Source organism: Lactuca virosa, chromosome 1, assembly GCF_052849685.1.
Source record: "Lactuca virosa cultivar CGN04683 chromosome 1, Lactuca_virosa_CGN04683_v6, whole genome shotgun sequence".
NCBI lineage: Eukaryota > Viridiplantae > Streptophyta > Magnoliopsida > Asterales > Asteraceae > Lactuca > Lactuca virosa.
In genome coordinates, this window is record NC_136426.1 from 107,283,722 (window position 1) to 107,307,879 (window position 24,158).

Here is a 24,158-nt window from a genome sequence, read left to right on the forward strand (position 1 = left end):
ATGAATGCTTGAGATTTTAACAATAGTAATTTAAAATAAATTAAACTATATAAAGAATGAACTTCTTTAAATATTAAGAAACCTAAAAATAAACAAAAGTCGACATGTACACCATCTCAACATCACATAGATATAGAGTACCCGAATTTGTCTGTACTTGAAACAAACTTGTCCCTATCCAAAAATAAATAAACATATAAAACGTGTTTAACATAAATATATAAGTGAAAGAAATCGCGTAATAAAATTGGATTCTTAAAAAGCATAATGAAAACTTATATACCAACCAAGATCCAATTCACAAACCCAAAAATAAACCATACTAAATACACACAACTCTACATAAAAACACCCAAAAGTTCATATATCATATATCGACTCCAACAACTTCCACCTTCCAACTTCCTATTTCTATAAAAAAAAACAAAACAACATGCCATCATCAATCAAGACTCACATCCAACAATTGGGGTGCAAAAAAAAAACATAATTCGAATGTGGACTGACTGAGTGACTATAATCATTGTTGGTGTACTTTCTGTAACGCTTGGTGGAACAAATCAATGAACTGATTATCCTGCACATTATAATTTATACCAATGATTTAAATACAACTTGATAAAAAAAATAAAGTATATTACAAAAAATGGTCCATGTGTTTTATAATTTTTACTGTGTTTGGTCCAAAATTGAAACCTTTTCCAAATTGGGTCCTTATTTCAAGGTTACATATCGATTTTGATCCCTGCATCCTTGAAATAAAGACCAAACTCAGAAAGTCCCAGGGACCAAAAGTGATACAAAACCAGACTAATAAGGACCAAAACTGAAAAATGCTTTTATTTTGGAGTAAAAATCAGAAAGCATATGGACCATTTTGTAACTTACTTTAGATTTTAATACCGCATGTAATCCAATATTGAAACATTTTTCAATTTTGGTCCTTATTTCAAGGTTTCATATCGCTTTTGGCCCCTAATAAAGACCAAAATCGATACAAAAACTTGAGATAAGAACCAAAACTGCAAAATGTTTTAATTTTGGACTAAACACAGTAAAAATCGGAAAAAGCACATGGACCGTTTTTATAATTTAATTTAGATTTTAATACCCGTTTGTAGTCCAATACTGAAACATTTTCAAATTTGGTCCTTATTTCAAGGTTTTATATCACTTTTGGCCCCTATAACCTTACAATAAAGACCAAAATCGACATAAAAACTTGAGATAAGGACCAAAACTGAAAAATGCTTAAACTTTGGACTAAACACGGTAAAAATCAGAAAAAGCACATGGACCATTTTTATAATTTACTTTAGATTTTAAAATATTGTTTGTAGTCCAATACTGACACATTTCCAAATTTGGTCCTTATTTCAAGGTTTCATAACCTTAAAAAAAAGACGAATCAAAATGAAACCTTGAAACAAGGACCAAAACTGAAAAATATTTTTAAGTTTGGACTAAACACGGTAAAAAAAAACACACACACACACATATAAGATTTTTGTAATGTAGTCTAGAATATTTATATACCTGGGCAAGCATTAGAAGGGCATCACGGACTTTTTCCCTGCTGAATGAACCATAATTTGGAGAAGAACTGGAGCCAGGGGTAAGGGAAGGGGGTGGGGTGGGTGGGGGGAATGGTTGGAGCAATGGAATCCCATGGCTCCGTGGTTGAACAGGAGCCCCTGGAATAGATGGTGGAATGGAATGTGTCATCAATGGAGTTGGAGTTGGAGTTGGAGTTGGAGAGGGTGTAAAAAAAGAAAGGGGTTTGATAAGATTAGTGACACGTGTACTGTTATTGTTGTTGTTGTTGACCTGGTCTTGACTTTCATGGAGTGGGATTCCGATTCCGGAGGTTGATGAAGGAAAGGATGGCATTTGGAGTGGCGTATGGTTGAGTGAAGGGGAAGATGCAACACGGGAATGTAATGGAATTGATGTGGAGGTGTGATATGGTGGAATGGAATTGACTGAGTTGGATGGATGGTGTCCAAGATTCATAGTATTCTGAAAGAAAGGAATTAGTTATTAACGTATAAAATAAAAGGAAAAATTACAGAAAAACCATTATGTTGATGAAATAATACATACACCAAAGAAGTTTGCAAATGAAGAATCTTCAGGGATATCTGTGGAGCTTGAAGTGGTAAATGGTGGTTCTAGTGGTCCTTCAATTACTGAAGAGGTAGGTACAGCTTCAAGTTCCTCAAATTCACTATATATAAAAACTTTAATTATAGTTATTGTAAATAAATTTTAATGAAATAGTGAAAATAGTATTGAGTACCTTTTGTTTACTTTTGGCTTGAGAGGGACCTTTGAATATGCACCGAGTATCCTGAATAAATCAATAAAAAAATGTGTGTGATTATGATATTCTTAACCATTCTATTCCTTCTTCAATTCCATTATACTAAACACTACCTAAGTAGCAATAAAACTTATACTCTTCAACAATCCAAACATAAAGTTCACAACTTGAAATATCTCTAGAGTTTGATAGCTCAATTCCAACTCATAACACTCTATATGCATATTTAATATATTAAGAAAAAGGAGGAGAAATAAATACCTAGTAAAAAGATTTGCAACATCTTCACACTCACGTGGATTGTAGAACCAAATACCATTGACTTCTTGAGCAGGATTTCTATAAAGGAGATATGGAACTTGAAGTTCATACTCAAAATCCCCTAAAAGATCCTCAACTAGATTTTCTGTGGAATGTTGATAAAATAAAATATGTAAAACAAAATATAAAAAGTAGAGTGCCTCAATTAGAAAGGTGGAAGGAAGCTTGCCTGTATTTCTCCGATTCATTACTATAAATTGAAACCTTGGCTGGGCATTCCTGCAATTAGATCTAAATAAGAATCCATAATTTTGTTTATAATCAACAAATAGCATTGTTCACAATGACAACAACCTTTTAACCACAAAGAGAGACCCTTCAACATCCTTGCGACTCTGAAAAAGTAAGCAAACCACCAATGATGAATAAATTATATAAGTGATCAGAAATATCATAATCTGTGTTGTTTGTATAACTATAATATATTATCATATTCTTCTCCAAAGATCTGGTGTAAGGTGCCTGGAGTCTAAAGAGGATAGCTTTATAATTACATTACTATTGTTTGTTGGCTTCTGATGGGAAGACAAGAAGAATCTTAGGACCATTTAGTTATTTTATCTGTGCTCACAAAGGTAGAACTCTAATTCTCTATATAATGGAGTGATCCTCAATATTGGCTGTTGAATAATATAATATACAATGAGATAATTTTTCATTACATTTGATATGTCAAAAATGTTATTTTGGATATGATGCCATAAAATGTAAGTAATCCAGGTTCGAAGTCTAAGATCCCTAGTTCCATTTTAGTGTTTCCCCCAAATACTTCCTCTAAATCTGTCGTGCATCAACTTAAATCAACTCATCCCTGCTCAAACATTTAGCCAAATAACAAACAAATGAAATAAGCAGACACATAATCAACAAATACCATGAACTGCATTCGAAAACCTAATGCCGATATTGTCGTATCGCGTCAGAACCCTAATTAATCGTATATAGCTAACGTTTATCATTTGTTCTAGTGCCGTTTCACGTACGAATCCTATCGAAAAAGCTAAATGAATCAAAATCAAAACAGAAAAAGAAATCCTAACCCATTGATTGAGGTCAACGTTGAATTCGTAGAAGGTAACATGAGCGGCGGTGATTAAGATCTCCTCAATGTAAGGATCCATTCTCTGAAGTACAGTAAGGTTAAGGATTTTTGTACTGTTTTGATCCAGATTGGGCATCAATTTGCCATTTTGAGACATCTTCTCTCTCTGATGAATTCGATCGAAATCAATCCAACTCCTCCAAGGAAACCCTAAACCCAAGCGAGAGAGAGAGAGAGAGAGAGAGAGAGAGAGAGAGAGTAATCTGATAAGAAAGTCGGTTATATGATTTTTGTTGGCGCTAAATAGTCCATGAATTTTTATACTTTATCGACATTTGTCGTGTTTATAAAACCTTATTTTTTATTTTGGATTATTTAGTAATAAGACGCTATTTTTAAAAAAGTTTGTTTGTTTTTTTTTAATCTTAAACTAATACGTATAAGAATTTTTTGTGTTTTTCTTGAGATTCATGTGAAATCATAGAAAAACCATTTTTGTCAAATTTATAAATGTATCAAAGGGACCACAGTCCACATTTATAAATATAAAATAACAAGTGTATAATTTCTAAAAAATCACATTTCTAAGTAGTTGAAATTTACAAATTATGTATTGATGATGAAATCTAGGGTTTTGATTATTTTGACAAGCAACTAATCCGCTTTGTGTAAGAAATATAATACGATTTATATGTTAACTTAAACAACATTCATATCACCACATTCTTGAACATTAAGTTTTGTTGTTAACAAACAACTAGATCAATTCCATTGATAAACAACTTTACAACAATTTCATTCACACTCATATCGATCAATGTTGAAACACAAATCATGAAAATGACAAACTATGCAACCATGAAGAACAATTCGTGTGTTTTAAAGAGAAAATGCAGATAAAACGATCAAGCACATGAGGACAACAACCGCTAGAAAAGAAGCCACCACTGCCCCACTAATTTCCTGACAAAAATCATTAAATTGTTGACAAATCGCTGGCCAATTTGCATCTGAATTTCCGTTATGGGCCAAATAGACTATGGATGCAGCACCACCGGCTGCCGATGTTGTCAAAGCAACCATAACCTATCATAAATATTCCAGTAGTTAATATTATATGGTAATACTTATAGTAAAATAAAGAATGAATAATTGATAAAAGTGACACAAATGTATAATATCATAGTATTAAAATGCTTACGATGTCAAGGAAGATGAGAAGGACCCTTGGAGCCACCAATTGAGGACGAATAATGCATACAATTGAGATAGGGATCGAGAGGGCTAGGTAGGCAGCAGTGATGGCATTAGCAATCACAAAAAATCTGTCATACATAATAAACTATAAGATAGAAAATTTGACTTATTATTAAAAAATATATAGTATTGATATTAATATCATAGATTTTTTAGTAGAGAAGATATTGTAAAGTAAATAAAATTGGAGGTGTGTAAAAACTTCATTCGGTTTTGTTTTTTACTATGACTTACGTAAAAGCTGGCAGATCATCAAACTGAGCTTTGAATTGGAAAAACTGAGTGAAGAAAGGGAGGGTCTGGTCTGTAGACCCCATGGCTATCGCAGCTCCTAAAGCAGCTGCGATACCAGCTAGCCTTAGAACCACATCAAATACAGCTAACCCTCTTTTGTACCCTCCCTTAGGAGCCTTTTGAACAATTGGTTTGATGGTACTTGACGATGGTGGTGCCAAAAGTGGTGCCTTCCCTTTCCTTTCCTTGGGTGTCTCAGTAATGTTGACTGCGGTTGACTCGCCTTCCATTTTGGAGAGAGAAAGAGAATGATAAAATGTGATGTAGAGAGAGAATGTGAATAAGGGAGAGGTGTTGAAGGTGATGAGGGAATGTTGGGTGGAAGAATGTATATATAGGAGATTGATTAATGAAGAGTGGGTTAACCGATTTGTGTTAGAAAATATAATGGAGTTTGGAGGAATAGAGAGTGGTTGGTACCTTTTTCTTTTGTTTTGTGGGAGAACATTTATTTTTTTGGAACATATGATCGTAAAATGATAATGATAATAATCTTATTATTAATTATGTAATAATGTTAATATATGAAGTAAATTCAATGTTCATCAAAACATAAGTAGTCAAATCACGGCAAGAAGATGACGAAAATGATAATTTAATGGAGATGATGTTGATTAGGCAAATAGTTGTGATTAATATATCTTTTCATGCAAATATGTAATTCACACATATAAAATTTTTAATTCAAAGAAACTAAATAAACCCTATATTATGTTTTTTTATTTACAAGATCCAATAGAACAATCAACAAAATACATGTAAAGTACATAAAAATATCATCATAATGTTTTCATGTATGTGTTTCGTTTTTATTAAATTAAAACAATAATTATTTTACGGTAAATATATTGTAACGAGATGTGCATATAACAAAAGAAAGTCAACTAAATACCAAAGTTTTTATCCCAAAATCAGTCAACTAAACAACTAAATCTTCCCTGCTCCACTTATGTATGATGGAAGGGAATACCGTATACCACCTAAACACTTTTCTCTATGTTATCTTTTTGTTATAAGATAAATAAATAATGGGGCATATGTATTTTTAATATATTTTTATTCTAAAAAACTTCTTTTTAAAACCAATAGTTAAAAACCTGTGTTATTCGATTAAAATCAATAAAATACACTTTCCTTCATAATCGTGTATGTATATTTAGACATTAATTATATAAATTTTAGTGATCAAAATTAAATGAATCTTGATAAAAAAAACATATGAGAAATGATGTTTTAAACGTTCAGTTCAAGCAATCAAGTGATCTTTTAAAGAGATGAAACCGGTTACAGATGAATTCAACAAAAGAATGGTATGAATCGAAATAGAGAGTGTTCATTAATGTGTGGACATCTAATGTGTTTAAAAAAATTACAACACCTTGGGGTGTAGTAATGCTTATGGATAGAATATCTCCATCCGTAGAGTGCATTATAACTCCAAAAACAAAAAATAAAAATAAAAATAAAAAAAGAAGCCGAGTCCTCAATGTCAAAGCATATGTGCTATGACAACGGTGACCAATGGTAGTCCAAGAGTAGATGGTAATGATGGAGACAAACACAAGCATGATGTCGTTGTTGGAGATGTTCACGTTTCGTTGTTTTCAGCTACATCATACTTTACACGTAAAGAAAAGCATGGAAAGAAAAAAAAAAGTCGAAAGAAAAACGTCAATCATGCCCTTAATAAAGAGTTTCATTCGATTTTTAGAAGTGGCGGGAGCTTTGGGATAGGAAACGACAAGAATCAAAACAAATTTACAAAAATTAATAGAGTATTGGTGTGGAAACGGGAATAAATGAATTTAATAACCCTAAATATATGTAATATGAAAGGCGGGTGATGATGAATCTTGTTCGGTTCAAGGAATTAATTTTTTGGGTCTACAAGAAACACGAATGATTAGAATGGAACTATTGAAAATAAAGGGCTTTAGGGTGAGCATTTCGATCGGACCAAGTTTGACAAAAATTAGAAGACTATGGACCGGACCTATTAAGGTTTACCGTGTCTAGGTCCGGATCCAAGTCCAGGTCCAAGTTTTTCGGTTCTTGTACCCGTTGTACCGATACAACTTTTTGAAACCCTACAAAATCTACTACTTTAAAACAAATACACTGTGGACCTAGACCGGACCTACCTGGTATTGTACCCGGACCAATTTTGCATGATTCAAATAATCGATAACCAAACCTACTCTAAAAACCCGATCTAGGTCTGGGTACAAATGTCTTGTTTTCGAACCAGTTCAAATGTTCATCCCTAACTAGTAGTGATCGGGGAAGATCACATGAGATTAACTCCATTTAAGATCCTTTGGTTTTCTGAAGAGTAATACTTGTATGAACAATTGTTGTTATCATAGAGAAAGAATAAGTGTTTCACAATTTAAAATGTTGAAGAGTATACGAACAATGTTGGTATCATACAGGGAGAATAAGTGTTTCACAATTTAAAAGAGAAAATGACACTATGACACAATTAAGTTTTGTGTTTGTTCCGGATTGGTCAAGTTAACTCTACTGACTTGGCATCCTACGTGGCAAAATGGATTAAGTTAATGAAATATGCTGCTTACGAGGCGTCCACATATATTACTATTTACGGACCCACATAGATTACTATCAACTTCCTCAATCTTCACATATATTACTATCACCGTTTCCGATATTCTTCTTTAAATTTTTTTTTGAACGGCAAAATCATATTAAAAGGAAACTCGCGAGAAGCTAGAAAATAAAAGTTAAGACCCACTGGTCATTCTTCTTTAAATGGGGAATATAAGTTTAGGCCCACTAGTCATACTTTAGCTCTTTGAATTTTGTTAAGCGAATTGTATGATGATTATGAGTTAAAACAAAGTCACTCCTCTCATTTTCTTCATCCAAGTTTTCAAAACCATATTTTAGGGGATTAGCCATTTGAAATTTCGAACTAAAAGCAATTCTTAATAGTAGCATTTCTGATCAAACGGAAGAACAAGATCCAAAAGTCAAAATCATGGAAACTAACAGCTTTTCAAAGGTTAGAGTTCAAAGCAGAAGACTTCATCATGTGTTTAAGAGACGAAAACATAATCAGAAAAGGTGGTACCGGAATCGTCTACAATGGATCAATGGCATACGGAATCAACGTCGCAATCAAACGATTAAGAGCAATCGGTATGGGTGCATCTCGTTTTCGTGGAGGCTGACGTGGACGTCGACAACGGCGTTATGACGGGGCACATTTGCAAGATACTCAGTTACGTTTGTAATTGTGACACAAACCTGTAAAAGCCTAAAGGGGCACATTTGCAATGTCAAACAAGGTTAAGGTTAAGATTGCGATTGAAGTTGAAATATGTAAAAATAAAATTAATTATAATATCTATGTGTAAATGATGTGGCACAACTTGGATTAAGAAGTTTTAGAACATGATTGAATTGGTTAAGTGACTTTGAAAAGATCGATGCACACAAGGCGAAGATTATAATTTGTATGGAGAGTTAAAGAATATGAAAACTCCAAATTTTTCCATGGGACGCTAAATCAAAGAATGCTTCAATTGTCAATTCGTGATATAAGATCATATATGTTATATAATAGTTTAATTGGAGCTTAATATAAGATCATATCAAAATTGCTTTGATTGGAGCTTAATATAAGATCATATCAAAATTGCTCCCTAAAAATTTATTAGACATGTTAAGATGTTTACATTCCTATGAGAAAATATGAACAATCTATGCAAATTAAGAGCACGAAATAGCCAGATATGTTCACATAGCCAAAAAAAAAACTTTCACGTGTTCAGTCCTCATCAGAATCCTAAAACCAATTCTTAATATCCTCATAAAAATTAACAGAAAACAGATCAAGAGACCCAATTCCCATAAACACAAAGAAACAAAATTTAACACAAGAACCTGAAACAAGATTTCTGACTTAATATCCACCCTTGAGATCATTGACAACATCATATGGAATGGGAGTCACTGTCTCTAGAGTAGTGCCTTCAACCATGAACCCTGGTTTTGGTCCCAAAGGTTGTCTTTTTGTACTGATCACTACACCTTTAGCTTTGGCTTCAGCCTTTAGTACATCGTTCTTCTTAACCCTTTGCTTGAATTCTTCTGTGCATCTTGATGGCATCACATGCTCCACACGAACATGAATCCTTTTCTTGATGATCCTGTTACCAACCTGCAACACATAGGCATGTTAATTACAATGTTTAACTTCAAAGAATCCGTTAGAACGATGAATAAACCTCTAAGAAAGTTGAGAAACAGTTAATTTAGGGTTCTATCCTAATGAACTACTTCGAATACGATTACCATTTGCATCAATTGAGATGAATTGTTGAAATGTAAGGAAAATTAAAGGACGAATTCGTCAAACGGAGTATCACTGGGCATTTGTGTGGATACAAATCATGGCATTTGTAAATCGGAGAGATTGGTGGTGGAATTAAACTGACCTGTTTGTTCATTTCAACACCGATGGCGCGCTTGGTGACGTTCCATACCTGACCGGTGCGACCATGGTAGAACTTATGCGGCATACCTTTGTGAACGGCGCCATTAACCTTGATGTCAACGTAATCTCCAACGTGATAAGTTCTAAGGTAAGTGGTTAGATGGATAGTACCCTTCTTCCTGAATCCTCTTGCGAACAAATCCCTTGTTCTTGACCTCAATCCATGGCCAGCCGGCATCTTGCTCCTTTCTAGTTTGAGAAAACACAGGTGAAGAGAAGTATAAAACCCTAACTTGCACCGTGTGACGTTTTATACCGATTCGGGCTATAAGGTACTCGGCCCAATGGGCTTGTAGCATTTGCATGTTTAGAATAAGATTTGCAATAAGTTTGGGCATAACACAAATTTTGATCTATGTAATTTTCGTACTATTATTATATATCGGATTTTTTTATAATAAGGTTGGGCATAATATGAACAGGAACAGGAATAGGAATAGGAATAGGAAGACAAGGAGATATATGGTTGGTATGGAATGAGCAAGATGATTGTGAGGTATGACAATGAATGATGATGCCTAAATCAATTTGTGGTCTTTTGTTTTAGATTCATATCGTTTTTCTTTACTCCTCGTAAGATTCATAATTGGATCTAGATATCTTTGTGAAATTCAGTTGGAAATGAAAACAATGTCAAAAGCACCATGGATCGTAGTCCGAATTCATTTTATAGTCAATCGATGCATTAAATCATTGACATCATCCTTATAGATCCCTATAGATATTATATGAATGCATCAACGACTCATCCTGAATAGGTCAATTGGGAATATGGAACATAGATTAAATGAATGCATCCACATCTCATCCTGAATAGGTCAATTGGGAATATGGAATGCGAGTGATAAATCAAGGATTTCTTCTCGTTACAAAATTATAACTTTATGTAGATAGAAACTATAAATTTTAAATGATAAAACCTCATAAATGGTCCATGTGTTTTTTTGGAATCTGGGATATAGTCTCAAAGTTTAAAAAACCTCATAGATAGTTTATATGTTTTCAAAACTTTTAACAAATAGTCATTCAACCACATAAAAAAAGGCTTATATACCCTTTTTAATTTATTTTTGATTTTCTTTATTTAAATCTATCTTAATAAATAAATAAATAAAACCCCTGCCTTAGGCATCTCTCTCTCTCTCTCTCTCTCTCTCTCTCTGGAAAGTATCAGTCAGCCCCCCATTCACCTCCTTTCATCTATATCTCCGACGAATCCAAAAATCCTTCATCCACTTGTTGGAAACCACCAACCCTAACCCAAATCGAAACTAGAAACTTAATTTTGATACATAGTGATGCTTTTGGTTGGGTTTTTTGGGCATTTAATCTAACGCTCCCATTTGGGGTTTTTGATGATGTCATGATGGAGAAGAAGACTGGACAATCTCCTCCATCTATTTCATCAGGAACCACTTACGATTTCTAAGGTCAATCAAATTCATCAGGTTTAGATATGCCTTCAATTTCATCATGAACGAGTACTTATTTGATTCATGGGTGAACACATCTTCAAAGATGAAAAATGGTGTCGGGAGGTAGGAGGCGAAACAGATAAAGAGTTTGTTGGTTGAACTCTGGCACTTATAACTCCACCTCCTCCCATCTCAGTTTTGCAATCACTACCAACACATTCTAGCATCTTTCCTAATAGGCATTCTAGCATGCAACCCTGATCATATCCGTATGTTATCTTCTAGTATGCAAAACAAATAACATAACAACATGTATGACTATTCTGGGGATCACTTACTTGAACTCGGTTGATTGCAGACATCACACCCCTTTAATATATATATATATATATATATATATATATATATATATATATATATATATATATATATATATATATGTGGAATATATTAAATTGAAATAAAAAATTGAATGAATTCCATCTCACCAATGTTATATAAATTACAACATCCAAAACGATTTTGATACCTTTGTTTTTTTTTCTATGCATTCTTTTTCTCCTCTAGCAATCCATACTGGAATGTACTACAAATCCATGGCTTTTCATGTTTCATAACAGTTCAAACTCATCAATAATAAATATTTTCGTTTCCTTAACAAAAATTAATTTCAATTTTTGTTTCCCTTTTATGTATATATCCTTTGTTTTTGTTTTATGTATAATATGACCTCCAACCAACTACATTGTTATTTCCGAAAAACTCCATATAGAAGTAATATGAATTTATACTATAGTTTCAAACTAAATTTACTATGAGAGTATATCTTTTCTAAAGCCTTCAACAATATCAACAATATCTTTTTTGCTTTTCAGTATACAAATTTATTTTTTGTTTTCTGATTTCATTTGCTGTATGATATCACCTGTTTCATTTTTCTGTATAATATCACCTGTTTCATTTTCTGTTTTCGTTTTTTCGTTTTTCTGTTTATTTATACATTTTTAATAACAACATATTGTCTATACATCTATGCTTATCTCTTCATGTATATTTGTATTTTAACAAAAATTTCATCTATATATATTTTTATTTTCGAAAGACTCCATATACAAGTAATATGAATTTATATATCCTACATTTTCAGACTAAATGGACCATTACAAATTGACAATATATATTTTCTAAACTCTTGAATAGTATCAAAAAAATCTTTTTTGGTTTTGAGTATACAAATCTATTTCTTTGATTTTCTATTTTCATTTCAAACTAAATGGATCATGACAATATATCTTTTCATTGTATTATATCGTTATTTTTTTCTTTTATTCACAAATAAAATTTGTTTAATACATGTTGAAAATTAATCATATTTTTATTTTAATCAACTATTATAATTTTACAAAACTAAATAAAATATCTCTTAATTAATAATTTATTTAAAATAATTAATTAATAATTATGAGTTTCTACTATGAAAATATATATAATTTTGTAATTATGGTTCTCACGGGTTATAAACTAGTTTTTTTTTTTTTTTTTGAAACAGCAAACGAATTAATTTTGTAATTATGATTCGCAATATTTGAACGAGCAACCCGGATTCGAGCTCATTTACAAGACAAACCCAACCCCATAGGGATTTCTAGGGAAAAATTCCCTACTTGTGGCACTATAAGAATGCATAGTTAAGAAATTACTTATTTTGACTCTGATTCGATTTGATTTGGTGCATTTTATTTTATGGATAAAGTTAAATACCATAAGGAAAAGTCAAAAGCTTACACTCGTTGACCATGGAGAAGGTCAATGGTTTTGATGACTTGAAGGCTTCACGACCATGCAAATTTATTGACCTTATCCAAATATGAACGATGCATGCAATTAGTTAACTTCAAATTGTCGCAACTGTATATTATTATTATTATAAATTTAGATACATATATATGCAAGTAATTGATTTGTTAGATTTTATCGAATAGAATTTATAAATTGTAATACAGTGTAGATTTGGTTTGTCTTTAAATTCTATATGAATCAAATTAATGAGATCTCAGTTTTATCCAAACATTTAGTAACCTGTAAAAACCAAACTGATGTGTTTGTATAAGTTTTTAGAGATCTAAGACGAGTCAAAACTACAATGCACAGCGTACGCGTGTATATGTCAATTCATAAAAGAGCTCGATACATGCATTTCTTTTCATAATTAATACAAACATTTATCTAATAATATTTGTTACACTTGTAAATATATAAAAGAAGTTCATGCTTGAAAATATGTAAAAATAAAATAATAGAAAATATTCCATGGACTTTACTCGTTCCTGTTCAAGTATAAATACCCAAGCACAATGCAAAGGAAAAACATCATCATCCACGATTTTCCATTTCTCAGTCTAACCGAACGCCATGGCCAACAATCTTTTCTTAACAAATTCCACCGCCGCCACTACCTTCATAGTCGTCCTTTTCTCCCTCCTCCTCGCCGGAAAATCCCAAACTTTCTCAACCAACTTGCCAAGAACAGCGCTGCGACTTGGGAAGCAAAAACTAACACACCTCCATTTCTTCTTCCACGATGTTGTCGGTGGTCCAAATGCAACCGCCATTAGGGTGGCTGCAGCCTCTATCACCAACACTTCCACCACAGGATTCGGGGCTGTGATCATGATGGACAACCTCTTGACGGTGGGGCCCGAACCAAACTCTACCAGGGTGGGAAGAGCACAAGGGATGTATGCGTCTGCGGATTTAAATGACATGAGCTTTATGATGGTTCAGAACTATGTGTTTGATGAAGAAAGGTATAATGGAAGCACTTTGAGTATATTGGGTCGGAACCCTATTATGTTGCCGGTGAGAGAGCTTCCGGTGGTCGGTGGAAGTGGTGTTTTCCGATTTGCTCGTGGGTATACCGAAGCTCGGACTTATTTTCTGAATGCTACCAATGGAGATGCCATTGTCGAGTACAACGTTTATGTCATTCATTATTGATTTCATCTTTTCATTCTCGCTTATTTATGTTTATTTTTCTTGGTTTTAATTAGTTCATGAAAATTCATTTGATTTTTAATTTGTTTATTTATGAGTACACATTTGTTTATTTGTTTATGCTGAATTACTTAATTACCTGTATTTAAATTTGAGAACTTTGGTTGGCAACGATATCTAGAATATAATTTGGGCTAATACAAGAAATCACAATGCATTAATTATTAATCTTTTTATTGTAATATTGTCTTTATATTTATCTGTTATGATACTCACTTAAATTTTATTTACGCATCTTTTAAATTAAAAACTAACAATTATGATAACGAGTAACCAAGTGTCTTTTAAACTACTCATCGTATTTCACCGACTCAGCATAATTAGGCTATCCACATTGGCATTTTCAAAGGTCTTACAAAACAATTTAAATTCATATTTATTTGAGATGTGTTTAAGTCAAGAATGGCCCCATTTTTAATCTTAAACATTATTATGTAAGACTACGAAGATTTTTCTCTCACTACAAGAAAATCACCCTTTAGCGGCGACGCTATTACCGGCGACGGAGGTCTTTAGCGGCGACTCTAGAGATTGTCGCCGCTAAAAGCCCATGTCGCCGGTAATAGCGTCGCCGCTAAAGGGTGATCACTCGAATCCGCGTTATCCCCTTCCGTTACATCTAAACCGTTCGATCAAATATCCAATCCAACGGTTGGGGTCCTTTATCCGAACTAACCTAATACCGGCGACATATGTGTCGCCGCTAAAGGTTGAAATTGTCGCCGCTAATAGTTCACTAAAAAATGACGCGGTACCCTTCCCTCCAGATTGTCGCCGCTATTGATAAGTGTCGCCGGTAAAACCCTATTTGTCGCCGCTAAAGGCGTCGCCGGTAAAGCCTCTCGCAGATAAAAAAAAACGCACGCAATAGACTTCATTCTTCCATATTCTGCTTTCTGTTTACCTTCGCTACCCTTCGCCCCTTCCAGCTTCTTCCGAGTTCATCTTCAATTTGCTTGTTCCATCCCGATTTCTCCCCACATTGTGTCATATTAAGGATATTAAGGATGAATGTGTGATTTGGGACCGATTTCTAACTCAATTTCTTGAAGAAAGGTAATTTGATTTGATAATTTCTTTGATAATTTCTTTGATAATTTCCTTGTTAATTTGTATGTTAACACTGAAAAAGTGTTGATTAAATTTCTAAGATTTGGTAATTTAATTTGTATGTTACCCTTGCAAATATTGTTGAAGAGATTTGTGACATCTTGGATAGCTCCTAGGTTTTGTTGGAGGACATTTAACCTTACAAGCAAGGAAACATCATCTTTACTGTCGATTTGTAGCTTCATCGGGTGAATAGCAGTTTTTCCGGCTACATATCCATTGATTTCCGCCACTACAGGTTCTATTATTTCATTTTTTTTTTTGAATTTGGTATTTGTATGTGAAAATTATCTGAAAATTGCCATATGTGAAAATTGTGTGTATATTTGATATTTGTATGTGAAAATTGTGTGTATATTTGATATTTGATGTATGTGGTATATAAGTATTTGGTAGAAGTATATATATGATATGTGAAATTATATGTATTTGTTATAAGTAGGATGTTATTGTGTGTATGTGAATGTATGTATGTTTGTTGTAAATGTGGTATATGATTGTGAAATTTTTGTATTTGGTATAAATAGGATGTTATTATCTATATATGTGAAATTATGTGTATTTGGTTTAAGTAGGATGTTATTTTGTGTGTATGTGAATGTATTTGTATTTGGTGTATATGTGGTATATGTATGTAAAAGTATGTGAATTTCATGTTCTTATGTATTATGGAAAAATATGTGGTTTTGGTATAAGTAGGATGCTATAATTGAAAAAAAAAAAAATTATTGTTATAATTGCAAAAAAAAAAAAAAAAAAAAAAAAAAGCACAAAAAAATGTTATAAAATTGTTAGGGTACTATACACATATTCATGTGTGTATTGGATATTTTTTGGGGGGTTTGAACTTTGAATGATTATCCCTTTTTAAATCATGTCATTTTGATTATTGTGGCAAAGTGTTAAGAATCACATTTTAATGTTTGAATAGATGTGAATATAATAAAATTAAAATGATTATTTAAAAACCAAATTGTCAATACGCACCAAAACAAATATGATTTTTAGGAAAACGAGAAAAATTACTTATCAAACCTGTTTTAAATACTTTTAAGTCATATTTCTTATTATTAATAATTTTATTACTAGAAAAAAATGAGAATAAAAAATTGCAAAATAATATTAGTAAAAGCTTTAAAAAAATAAGATTATTATAATTGACAAAAATAAATCAGCACTCTAAAACCAAAAATTATTGCTACAAACTCTTTTTAGTGATTAACTTTTCTAAAATCGTCCAACCCCGAAATAACGTATTTATATGTTATAAATAAAAAATATATATATTTTTTAATCTCGACGGTAAATTACAAATACTAGAAACAACAACACAACAACATAATATGTTACAAATATATATATTTTTTAATCTCGACGGTAAATTACAAATATATATTTTTTTTAATCTCGACGGTAAATTACAAATACTAGAAAGAACAACATATTTATAATGTTATAAATAAAAAAAAAATATTTTTTTTAATCTTGACGGTAAATTAAAAATATATATATTTCTAGTTTCTACCCAAGCTAACCCCAAATTAACCAATAAGTTATATAGTTAACTTATAATCTTCAAATTAACTTATAATGTTATATTTCTATAGTTTCATATTTATATTTAATAATTACAACTTTTGCCTATATAAATTACAAGTAATTGTAATTAAAATTAATTAAAAAAACGCATATATAAAAAAATTTTAATTTAATTTTTTAATTTTTAATTTTTTTATTCTTTTAATTGTAAAAAAATGTGGATTGGAAAAAAAACAATGCTAATTCTATATACTAAACTCTAAACCCAAAATTATGTTTCAGCAACATCATGTCTATTGATAAAAGCTGGACTACTAATCCATATCGAAACCATCCCGAGTTCCAAGCAGGACTCAAAGCTTTTATCGAGAAGTCCAAGTCACACCTTGATAGTAATGGTAAAATCAGATGTGCGTGTGAAAAATGTGATAACCGTTACTTCAAGTACCCGACTGCAGTTGAACGCCATATATTTATAAATGGTTTCAGTAAGTCGTACAAAATTTGGATCTATCATGGTGAATCTTTTATTCCTCAAATCGTCTTGCCAAGTAACGAAATGGCCGATTTAATCGACGATGTGATGTGGGAGTCGAGAGAAAATGATACCAACCTTGATGAAGGAACCTCGAATACAAGGGGTAGCGGTGTGGATGATGATTTTGCACAGTTGTTGGAAGAAGTGGAAACTAAATTGTATCCTGGTTGCATCTTTTCTTCCCTTGAGTTTCTAGCAAAGTTAATGCATATCAAGGTGAACAACAAATGGACTGATAATTCATTTGATCAACTCCTTGAGTTGTTGCAATTAGCGTTTCCCAAAGGCAACAAGGTTCCCCTTTCACATTATCTAGCCAAAAAGAAACTGAAGTCTATTGCTCTGGGGTACAAGTCGATACATGGGTGCAAAAACGATTGTTGTCTCTTTTGGAAAGAACAAGATTCATTGCAAGTTTGTCCCGTTTGTAAAGAGAGCCGATGGATCGATAAAAACACCAAGGGTAAGAAAGTACCTCATAAGGTGTTACGGTACTTTCCTGTGACCCCTAGACTACGACGTTTATATTGTTCGAGGCACACTGCCAAAAATATGATTTGGCATAGTACTGGACGTTCAGAAGATGGTGTGATGCTTCATCCTGTTGATGGGGAACATTGGCAAGATTTTGATAAAAAAAATACCCCGACTTCTCGAGTGAACCCCGTAACGTATGCCTAGGTCTTTCAGCTGATGGTTTCAATCCATTTGGAAACATGTGTAATCCACATAGCACATGGCCGGTCATACTCACCACATACAATCTGCCACCTTGTCTTTGTATGAAAGAGTCATCATTCATGTTGACTTTGTTGATTCCCGGCCCGAAAGCTCCTGGTAAGGATATGGATGTTTTCCTTAGGCCGTTGGTGGAAGAGCTTAAAGATTTGTGGCACTCAGGCGTACGTATTAAAGATGCGGCGACAAACACATTCTTCACGATGAGAGCTATGTTGTTGTGGACAATAAACTACTGGCCAGCTCGTAGTAGTCTATCAGGTTGGAGTGGGCAAGGGTATAGAGCATGTGCTACTTGCAATGAAGACACTCCTTCGTACCGTGCAACAAACAAAGTCGTATATATCGGTCATCGTCGTTTCCTAGATGCTAATAATCCGTTAAGAAAGAGGTTGGACTTTAACAGGATGGAAGAGACAAGACCCGCCCCGAGACACTTTAGTAATGACTACATACAAGAGCAACTAGATCGTCTACTAACTCGTAAACCGGGTAAACATCCTGAGCATGGAGGCGGGGAGCCAAAGCGGCAAGATTACGAGTTGAATTGGTCGAAACGAAGCATTTTCTTCGAACTCGAGTATTGGTCTTCTCTACAGTTGAAACACAACATAGATTTCATGCATGTCGAGAAAAATGTTGTCACACCCCCAAACCAAGGATGGCGGAAATGTCCGGGGGTGGAGGACTTCATGTATAGTATCATAACAACAATTGTAATAGTAATTCAAGCAAACACAACCAACATATATATAATTGAAAAAGTTACATCATTGTATGAATTACATGTTTACGAATCAATTACAATATGTTGACAAAATATGAAATAGTAGACGCCTTAGCGTCCCATCCTCAAAAGCACTTGGTTACCTGTTTAATGATTTCCTGAGAATACAAGTTGTTTGAAAAAGTGTCAACACAAAGGTTGGTGAGTTCATAAGCTTTTGTTTGGTATTATTAAAAGTCTTTCGTTTGTAAAAGTAGTATTTGTTTTAGAAAAATCCAATATTTTCCTTAAAATGTATATGTAGTCTTAAATCCAAAGACCGAAATGTATAAGTAACTTTTCTTACTTATAATAAATAATGTAAGTTTAAATCGACATAAACTCATTTAATTTTAATGAAGTTCCCGTAAATTCCAATATTCATTAATACTTTATGTGAGTTTATTAAAGCCTTTTCTTATAAAAGTAGTGTTCGTTCCAGAAAATCCAATATTTTCCTTAATGTGTAAATGTAGTCTTAAAACCCAAAGACCGAAATGTACAAGTAGTGTTCGTTCCTTATAGTAAAACAATGCAAGTTTAAATCGACATAAACTCGTTTGATTTTAGTGAAATCCCCGTAAATTCTATGTTTGTTAATACCACATGTGAGTTATTATAACCATGCTATGACCTAGTTGGCCTGAAACGACGTTCTTCAGGCGTCGAAAATGTTATGACATTTGTCACCCCAGACCTATCGGTCTAACTGTTGCATGCAGTTTAGGTGTGGGTTTGTCAAACCCAATATAGATCTATACACAAGTATCACGCTCTCCCTCGAGGAGACTCTGGTTATAATACAGTACTTATTTGTAAATTGAATCGAATGTCTCACAGAATTCATTAACGAATTTACGTGTAGTGTAATGAAAACTTGGTACCGTATGGCCGTACCTTGCTTAATGAAAATATCCTTTGTATAAATGTACCCTTTTTAAATGTATGTGTTATGTAATGTTTCATAAAGTCATTAACGGAATTTCGTGTTATGAAAACTTGGTACCGTATGGCCGTACCTTGCTTAATGAAAATATCCTTTGTATAAATGTACCCTTTTTAAATGTATGTATTATGTAATGTATCATAAACTATACCTATTATAGTTTATCAACCAAGGGTAGTACGTAGTAATGTATGCAAACTATATTCAAAATAGTTTATTAAATGTTTGAATGTATCGGTTGTACTTTGATTATAATCACTTGTTATTCTTTATATTTTATATGTCCAAATCCATTTATAAACTGATGTGTGTCTAAATATTAAGATAAAATGTCATATATTGCAATAACATATAATCACATAAAGATATACACCTTGCTCAACATGTTACAAGGTGAAATGAAATTGACAGCAACTTTTTGTTGTATACAGTTTCTGTTACTGTTCTTAGAAAATTTATAGAAAAATCATCAAAGCTCTAAATCCAAATCCGCAAATTCTGAGAGTTTGGAATATGAGTCTAGTTTGTTCGTAAATTTTATCATGATTTTTAGTGATCTCTAACAGAGGTGAAAATGTTCATAATCACAGACTGGTCCGGGTTTGCCTCTGAAATGATAGGCAGTTTTGTAAAAATCACCATAAATTGTAGAAAAATCATATGGAGATGTGCAAGTAGCCATTTTAAAGCTAAGAGTTTGAACTACTTGCACCTGGAACAATTTTGAAAACTAAAATATTTAAGTTGACCAAAACAGTTCGTGATCGAAGTTCATCTTTTCTGATGTAATCTGATAGAAAAAGTTTAATTGTGTTCTTGATGATTTTACTTGTATTCCCCCCCTTAAAACTTAAGAAAAACATGTAAATGTAGGGGTATGAACTCACCCTATGTGGTTTCAGTAGATGAAAGTGAGAGAGAGGAAGTGTTCAATCCAAGAACACTAAGAAGATGTCTTGATGATTCGAGAATCTAACATCGAATAAGATGGAATTTGTGTAAGATATCAATGATTTGAGTAGAATGGAGTGTAATAATTATATGAATGATGAAGATACTTACTAATTGAAAAAATAAATCCCTGAAGAAAGCCTTGAAGTTCTTGAAGTTGAGAGAAAAGATGAGAGAATTTTGGAGAGTGTCCTTTGGTTGCTAAGTGTAGAATGAAAGAACTTTATGGAGAATGAGGAGAGAGGATCAATCCTCCAGCTCTTAGAACGTGGGAAGAGCTAGAGATTGGGTGTAAAGGTCCACTAAGGTGACAAGGAGTAGTGGGAAAGAGTGGCTGATCATAGAGTGAGGTGGTGGTGGTTTGCTTTTGCCATAAATTAAGGAAAAGCAAATATTTCCTCAATAATTAGTTCAACCACTAATTATTTTAATATATTTTTATAAAAAAAACCCTGGAGATTTATATATTTTGGGGCCTTAGTTTATAAAATAAAGTTTTGGGTGAAAATCCCACGTTAAAATAATGAAAAACGGAGTTAAAACGAAGTCGTAGTCGAAAAACCGGTAAAAAGGGGCCGTCTGCGAGACCTCTCGCATGGGCTGTCTGAGAGGCTTCTCATGCGAGGCTTCTGTCCTGAGAGGCTTCTAATGAGAGGCTTCGGTCCTGAGAGGCTTCTCATGAGAGGCTTCGGTCCTGAGAGGCTTCTCATGAGAGGCTTCAGTCCTGAGAGGCTTCGGTCCTGAGAGGCTTCTCATGAGAGTTTTCGCTTCTAATAGGAGGGTTTTGGTTCCTTAAGGTTATTTTACCCGTTTTTACCCCGTTTCAAGTGGTTTTTGACCCGGTTAAGGGTCGAGATGACCCAAATGATTACAAAAAGTTAAAGTAACTTTTGAGAGAGATTCGGGAGAGATTTGGGAGAGATTTTAATAGAGAGAGATTGAGTGAAAGAGATTGAGAGAGGTTTCGTTTGTGATCTTTTTGAGTGTCCGGTTTCGCAACGCAAGGTCCATAAACCCCCTTTAAGCCATGATTTAGTGTCCTACACAATCCCGATGATTGTGCAATAGTGTTTTATCGCTTTGGTTCGTTGTTTAGCACTGTTAAGGCTAAGGAAAATCAAACACATGAACTTTCCAAATGATGATTTCTCATTAAAATAGCGAATTGTATAGTGATTACATAACGTAAACCCTAACATACAAGGGTTATTGGAGTTGACCGGTTTGACTTGTTGACTTTGTTTGACTTTGACTTGACCGAAATTTGACGGTTGTCACATCATCCCCCCGTTAGAAGGAATTTCGTCCCGAAATTTTCATTTTGACTGGGATTTCAAGAGTTTGGGAAGAGATGTGGATACTTTTGTTTCATCTGATCCTCGCGTTCCCAGGTGAATTCGGGTCCTTGTTTAGCGTTCCAGCGGACCTTCACAATAGGAATACGACTTTGCTTTGTTCTTTTGATCTCTCGATCCATGATTTCTACCGGTTCTTCCACGAAGTGGAGACTCTCGTTGATTTCAATTTCGTCAAGAGGTATCACGAGGGTCTCGTCGGATAGATTTTGTCAATCATATTTTCGGGGTTAAAAAATAAAGTTTTATTAGTTACCTATAGCGACGACTTGTCGTCACCACAAGTTTAATCTATTACGATGACTTGTTGTCGCTATAGGTTTTTAACAAGAGCCAACGACATACCTATAGCGACACACAAGTCATAATTTGCATGTGTGAAGACTTGGAGTACTTTCTAACTGGTTCATGTGTGAAGACTTGGAGTACTTTCTAATGAAAACTGTGCTATTGGGGAAATTGGAAACTGGTACGTAGCTTCAAAGTCAAGAATATGCAGTAGGCATGTGATGCATTAAATGCATGAGGCACACAAGTCATAATTTGCAGCAACATATACGTATATGTGTGTGAATTGAAGAAGAAGGTTACGGCTCAAAGAATATATATATATATATATATTCATTTTCTCTTCATTTGTTAGATACACAATAACCATAACATCATAGACTATATATATTCAATTTCATTTGTAATTTTCACTAGTTTATATTCCGCGAGTGTTACCGAAATCATTTATCAATTTTTCAGAAGTGCTTAACTTGTTTTGTTGCATTCCCAACAATTTGCTATTAATTACTTCTCCCATTTTACTTATATAAATCATCACATTCTTACCGCGACTTTTAACTTCTCCCTCACAAATGGATCCACCTGCAGATCATCAAAACCCCATAGATGACCTTGATTGGTTTCAGTACTTTGATCATCAAGATCTTTTCAGGTATATATAAACATCACTCATTACACCATCTTACGCACAGAAAAGTGATTTTGTCGACATTGATCAAAACATGGTTTGGATTTGTAGTGATCAAAAAGAGTCTTTCATCGTGTTGGATTTGATTATCTTGAGTTTTTGGATTTTTGCAGTGGTGACATGCTCAACCATCATGATTACGAGTTGTCGGAAAAATTGCATGAAGTGCTCGATCAGAACGTTTCCACAGTACTTAACAAAGATCAAAACATCATTTCTAGAAATGAGTTTCACGATTTTGATCCCCTTGAAGATATAAGCTTATGGGATTGTTGGGAGGATAGTAATTTACCATTGGTTAGTTTCAGTGAAGACTGTAAATCCGGTGGTGAGGCTACATGTAGTTCTAGTGCTGCCACCACTGATCACGGTGGCCGGAAGGTGGCAAAGAGATTGAGACCATTGGAGTTTGAAGAGATAGAGAAGTACTTTGAGATGCCGATAATCATGGCAGCAAAGGAACTAGGGATAAGTTTAACAGTGTTGAAGAAAAGATGCAGAGAGCTAAACATAAACAGATGGCCTCATAGAAAACTTAAGAGCCTTCAATCCCTTATTGAAAATGCCAAGGTAAATTATGATAATAACCTTCTATACATTACTCATGCACTTGGTAACCAAAGTAGTTTTGCTATTTTCTAAAATTTTAATTGTTAGTTTCTTTATAACTAAACATAGGTCCTAGGCATATGCCACATCAAATCAATTGATTTACTACGATCTCCTGATTTATATTTATATAAACTTAACTCATTGTAAATTTTGTGAACTCACATGAAAAATATATTGCATCTACCTTTAAAAAAAAATTAGGAGTTGGGATTAAAGGAGGAGATAGAGACGTTAGAAGGGCACAAGAAGATGATGGAGAAATTGCCAGGTATGGAATTGACAGAAAGAACAAAGAAGCTTAGGCAAGCTTGCTTCAAAGCTATTTATAAGAAGAGAGGACTTAACAATCCTTAGCCATTTTGTTATAATTAGTGGATTTTAATCTACATTGTATGT

At 33.4% G+C, this 24,158-nt stretch overlaps 4 protein-coding genes and 1 pseudogene across 5 annotated transcripts; 2 read left to right on the forward strand and 3 right to left on the reverse strand.

Annotated features, from left to right (window-relative positions):
* Positions 1 to 252: 252 nt before the first annotated feature.
* LOC145155549 (mRNA-decapping enzyme-like protein) lies at positions 253 to 3,958 on the reverse strand. The gene is made up of 8 exons (XM_079075604.1): positions 3,685 to 3,958; positions 2,939 to 2,979; positions 2,814 to 2,863; positions 2,585 to 2,729; positions 2,300 to 2,350; positions 2,104 to 2,227; positions 1,537 to 2,019; positions 253 to 577 (listed from the first exon to the last, which is right to left on the reverse strand). The coding sequence occupies exons 1-8, from the start codon at positions 3,841 to 3,843 to the stop codon at positions 521 to 523; spliced, it is 1,110 nt and encodes a 369-aa protein (XP_078931730.1). The 5' UTR covers positions 3,844 to 3,958; the 3' UTR covers positions 253 to 520.
* Positions 3,959 to 4,424: 466 nt separating this feature from the next.
* LOC145106093 (casparian strip membrane protein 1) lies at positions 4,425 to 5,563 on the reverse strand. Its single transcript, XM_079043139.1, has 3 exons — positions 5,178 to 5,563; positions 4,888 to 5,011; positions 4,425 to 4,772 (listed from the first exon to the last, which is right to left on the reverse strand). The coding sequence occupies exons 1-3, from the start codon at positions 5,465 to 5,467 to the stop codon at positions 4,566 to 4,568; spliced, it is 621 nt and encodes a 206-aa protein (XP_078899265.1). The 5' UTR covers positions 5,468 to 5,563; the 3' UTR covers positions 4,425 to 4,565.
* A 2,602-nt stretch (positions 5,564 to 8,165) lies between these two features.
* On the reverse strand, positions 8,166 to 9,987 carry LOC145155565 (large ribosomal subunit protein eL21x/eL21w-like). Of its 2 annotated transcripts, XM_079075606.1 has the most exons (3): positions 9,701 to 9,987; positions 9,147 to 9,423; positions 8,166 to 8,517 (listed from the first exon to the last, which is right to left on the reverse strand). In XM_079075606.1, the coding sequence occupies exons 1-2, from the start codon at positions 9,935 to 9,937 to the stop codon at positions 9,166 to 9,168; spliced, it is 495 nt and encodes a 164-aa protein (XP_078931732.1). In that variant the 5' UTR covers positions 9,938 to 9,987; the 3' UTR covers positions 8,166 to 8,517; positions 9,147 to 9,165. The 2 variants fall into 2 exon arrangements, with proteins under 2 accessions (XP_078931732.1, XP_078931731.1); XM_079075605.1 differs by lacking the exon at positions 8,166 to 8,517 and having other exon boundaries at positions 8,973 to 9,423.
* Positions 9,988 to 13,560: 3,573 nt separating this feature from the next.
* Positions 13,561 to 14,280, forward strand: LOC145106100 (dirigent protein 22 pseudogene; annotated as a pseudogene).
* Positions 14,281 to 17,166: 2,886 nt separating this feature from the next.
* Positions 17,167 to 18,096, forward strand: LOC145118853 (uncharacterized). The gene has a single exon (XM_079054517.1). The coding sequence runs from the start codon at positions 17,167 to 17,169 to the stop codon at positions 18,094 to 18,096; it is 930 nt and encodes a 309-aa protein (XP_078910643.1).
* Positions 18,097 to 24,158: the final 6,062 nt, after the last annotated feature.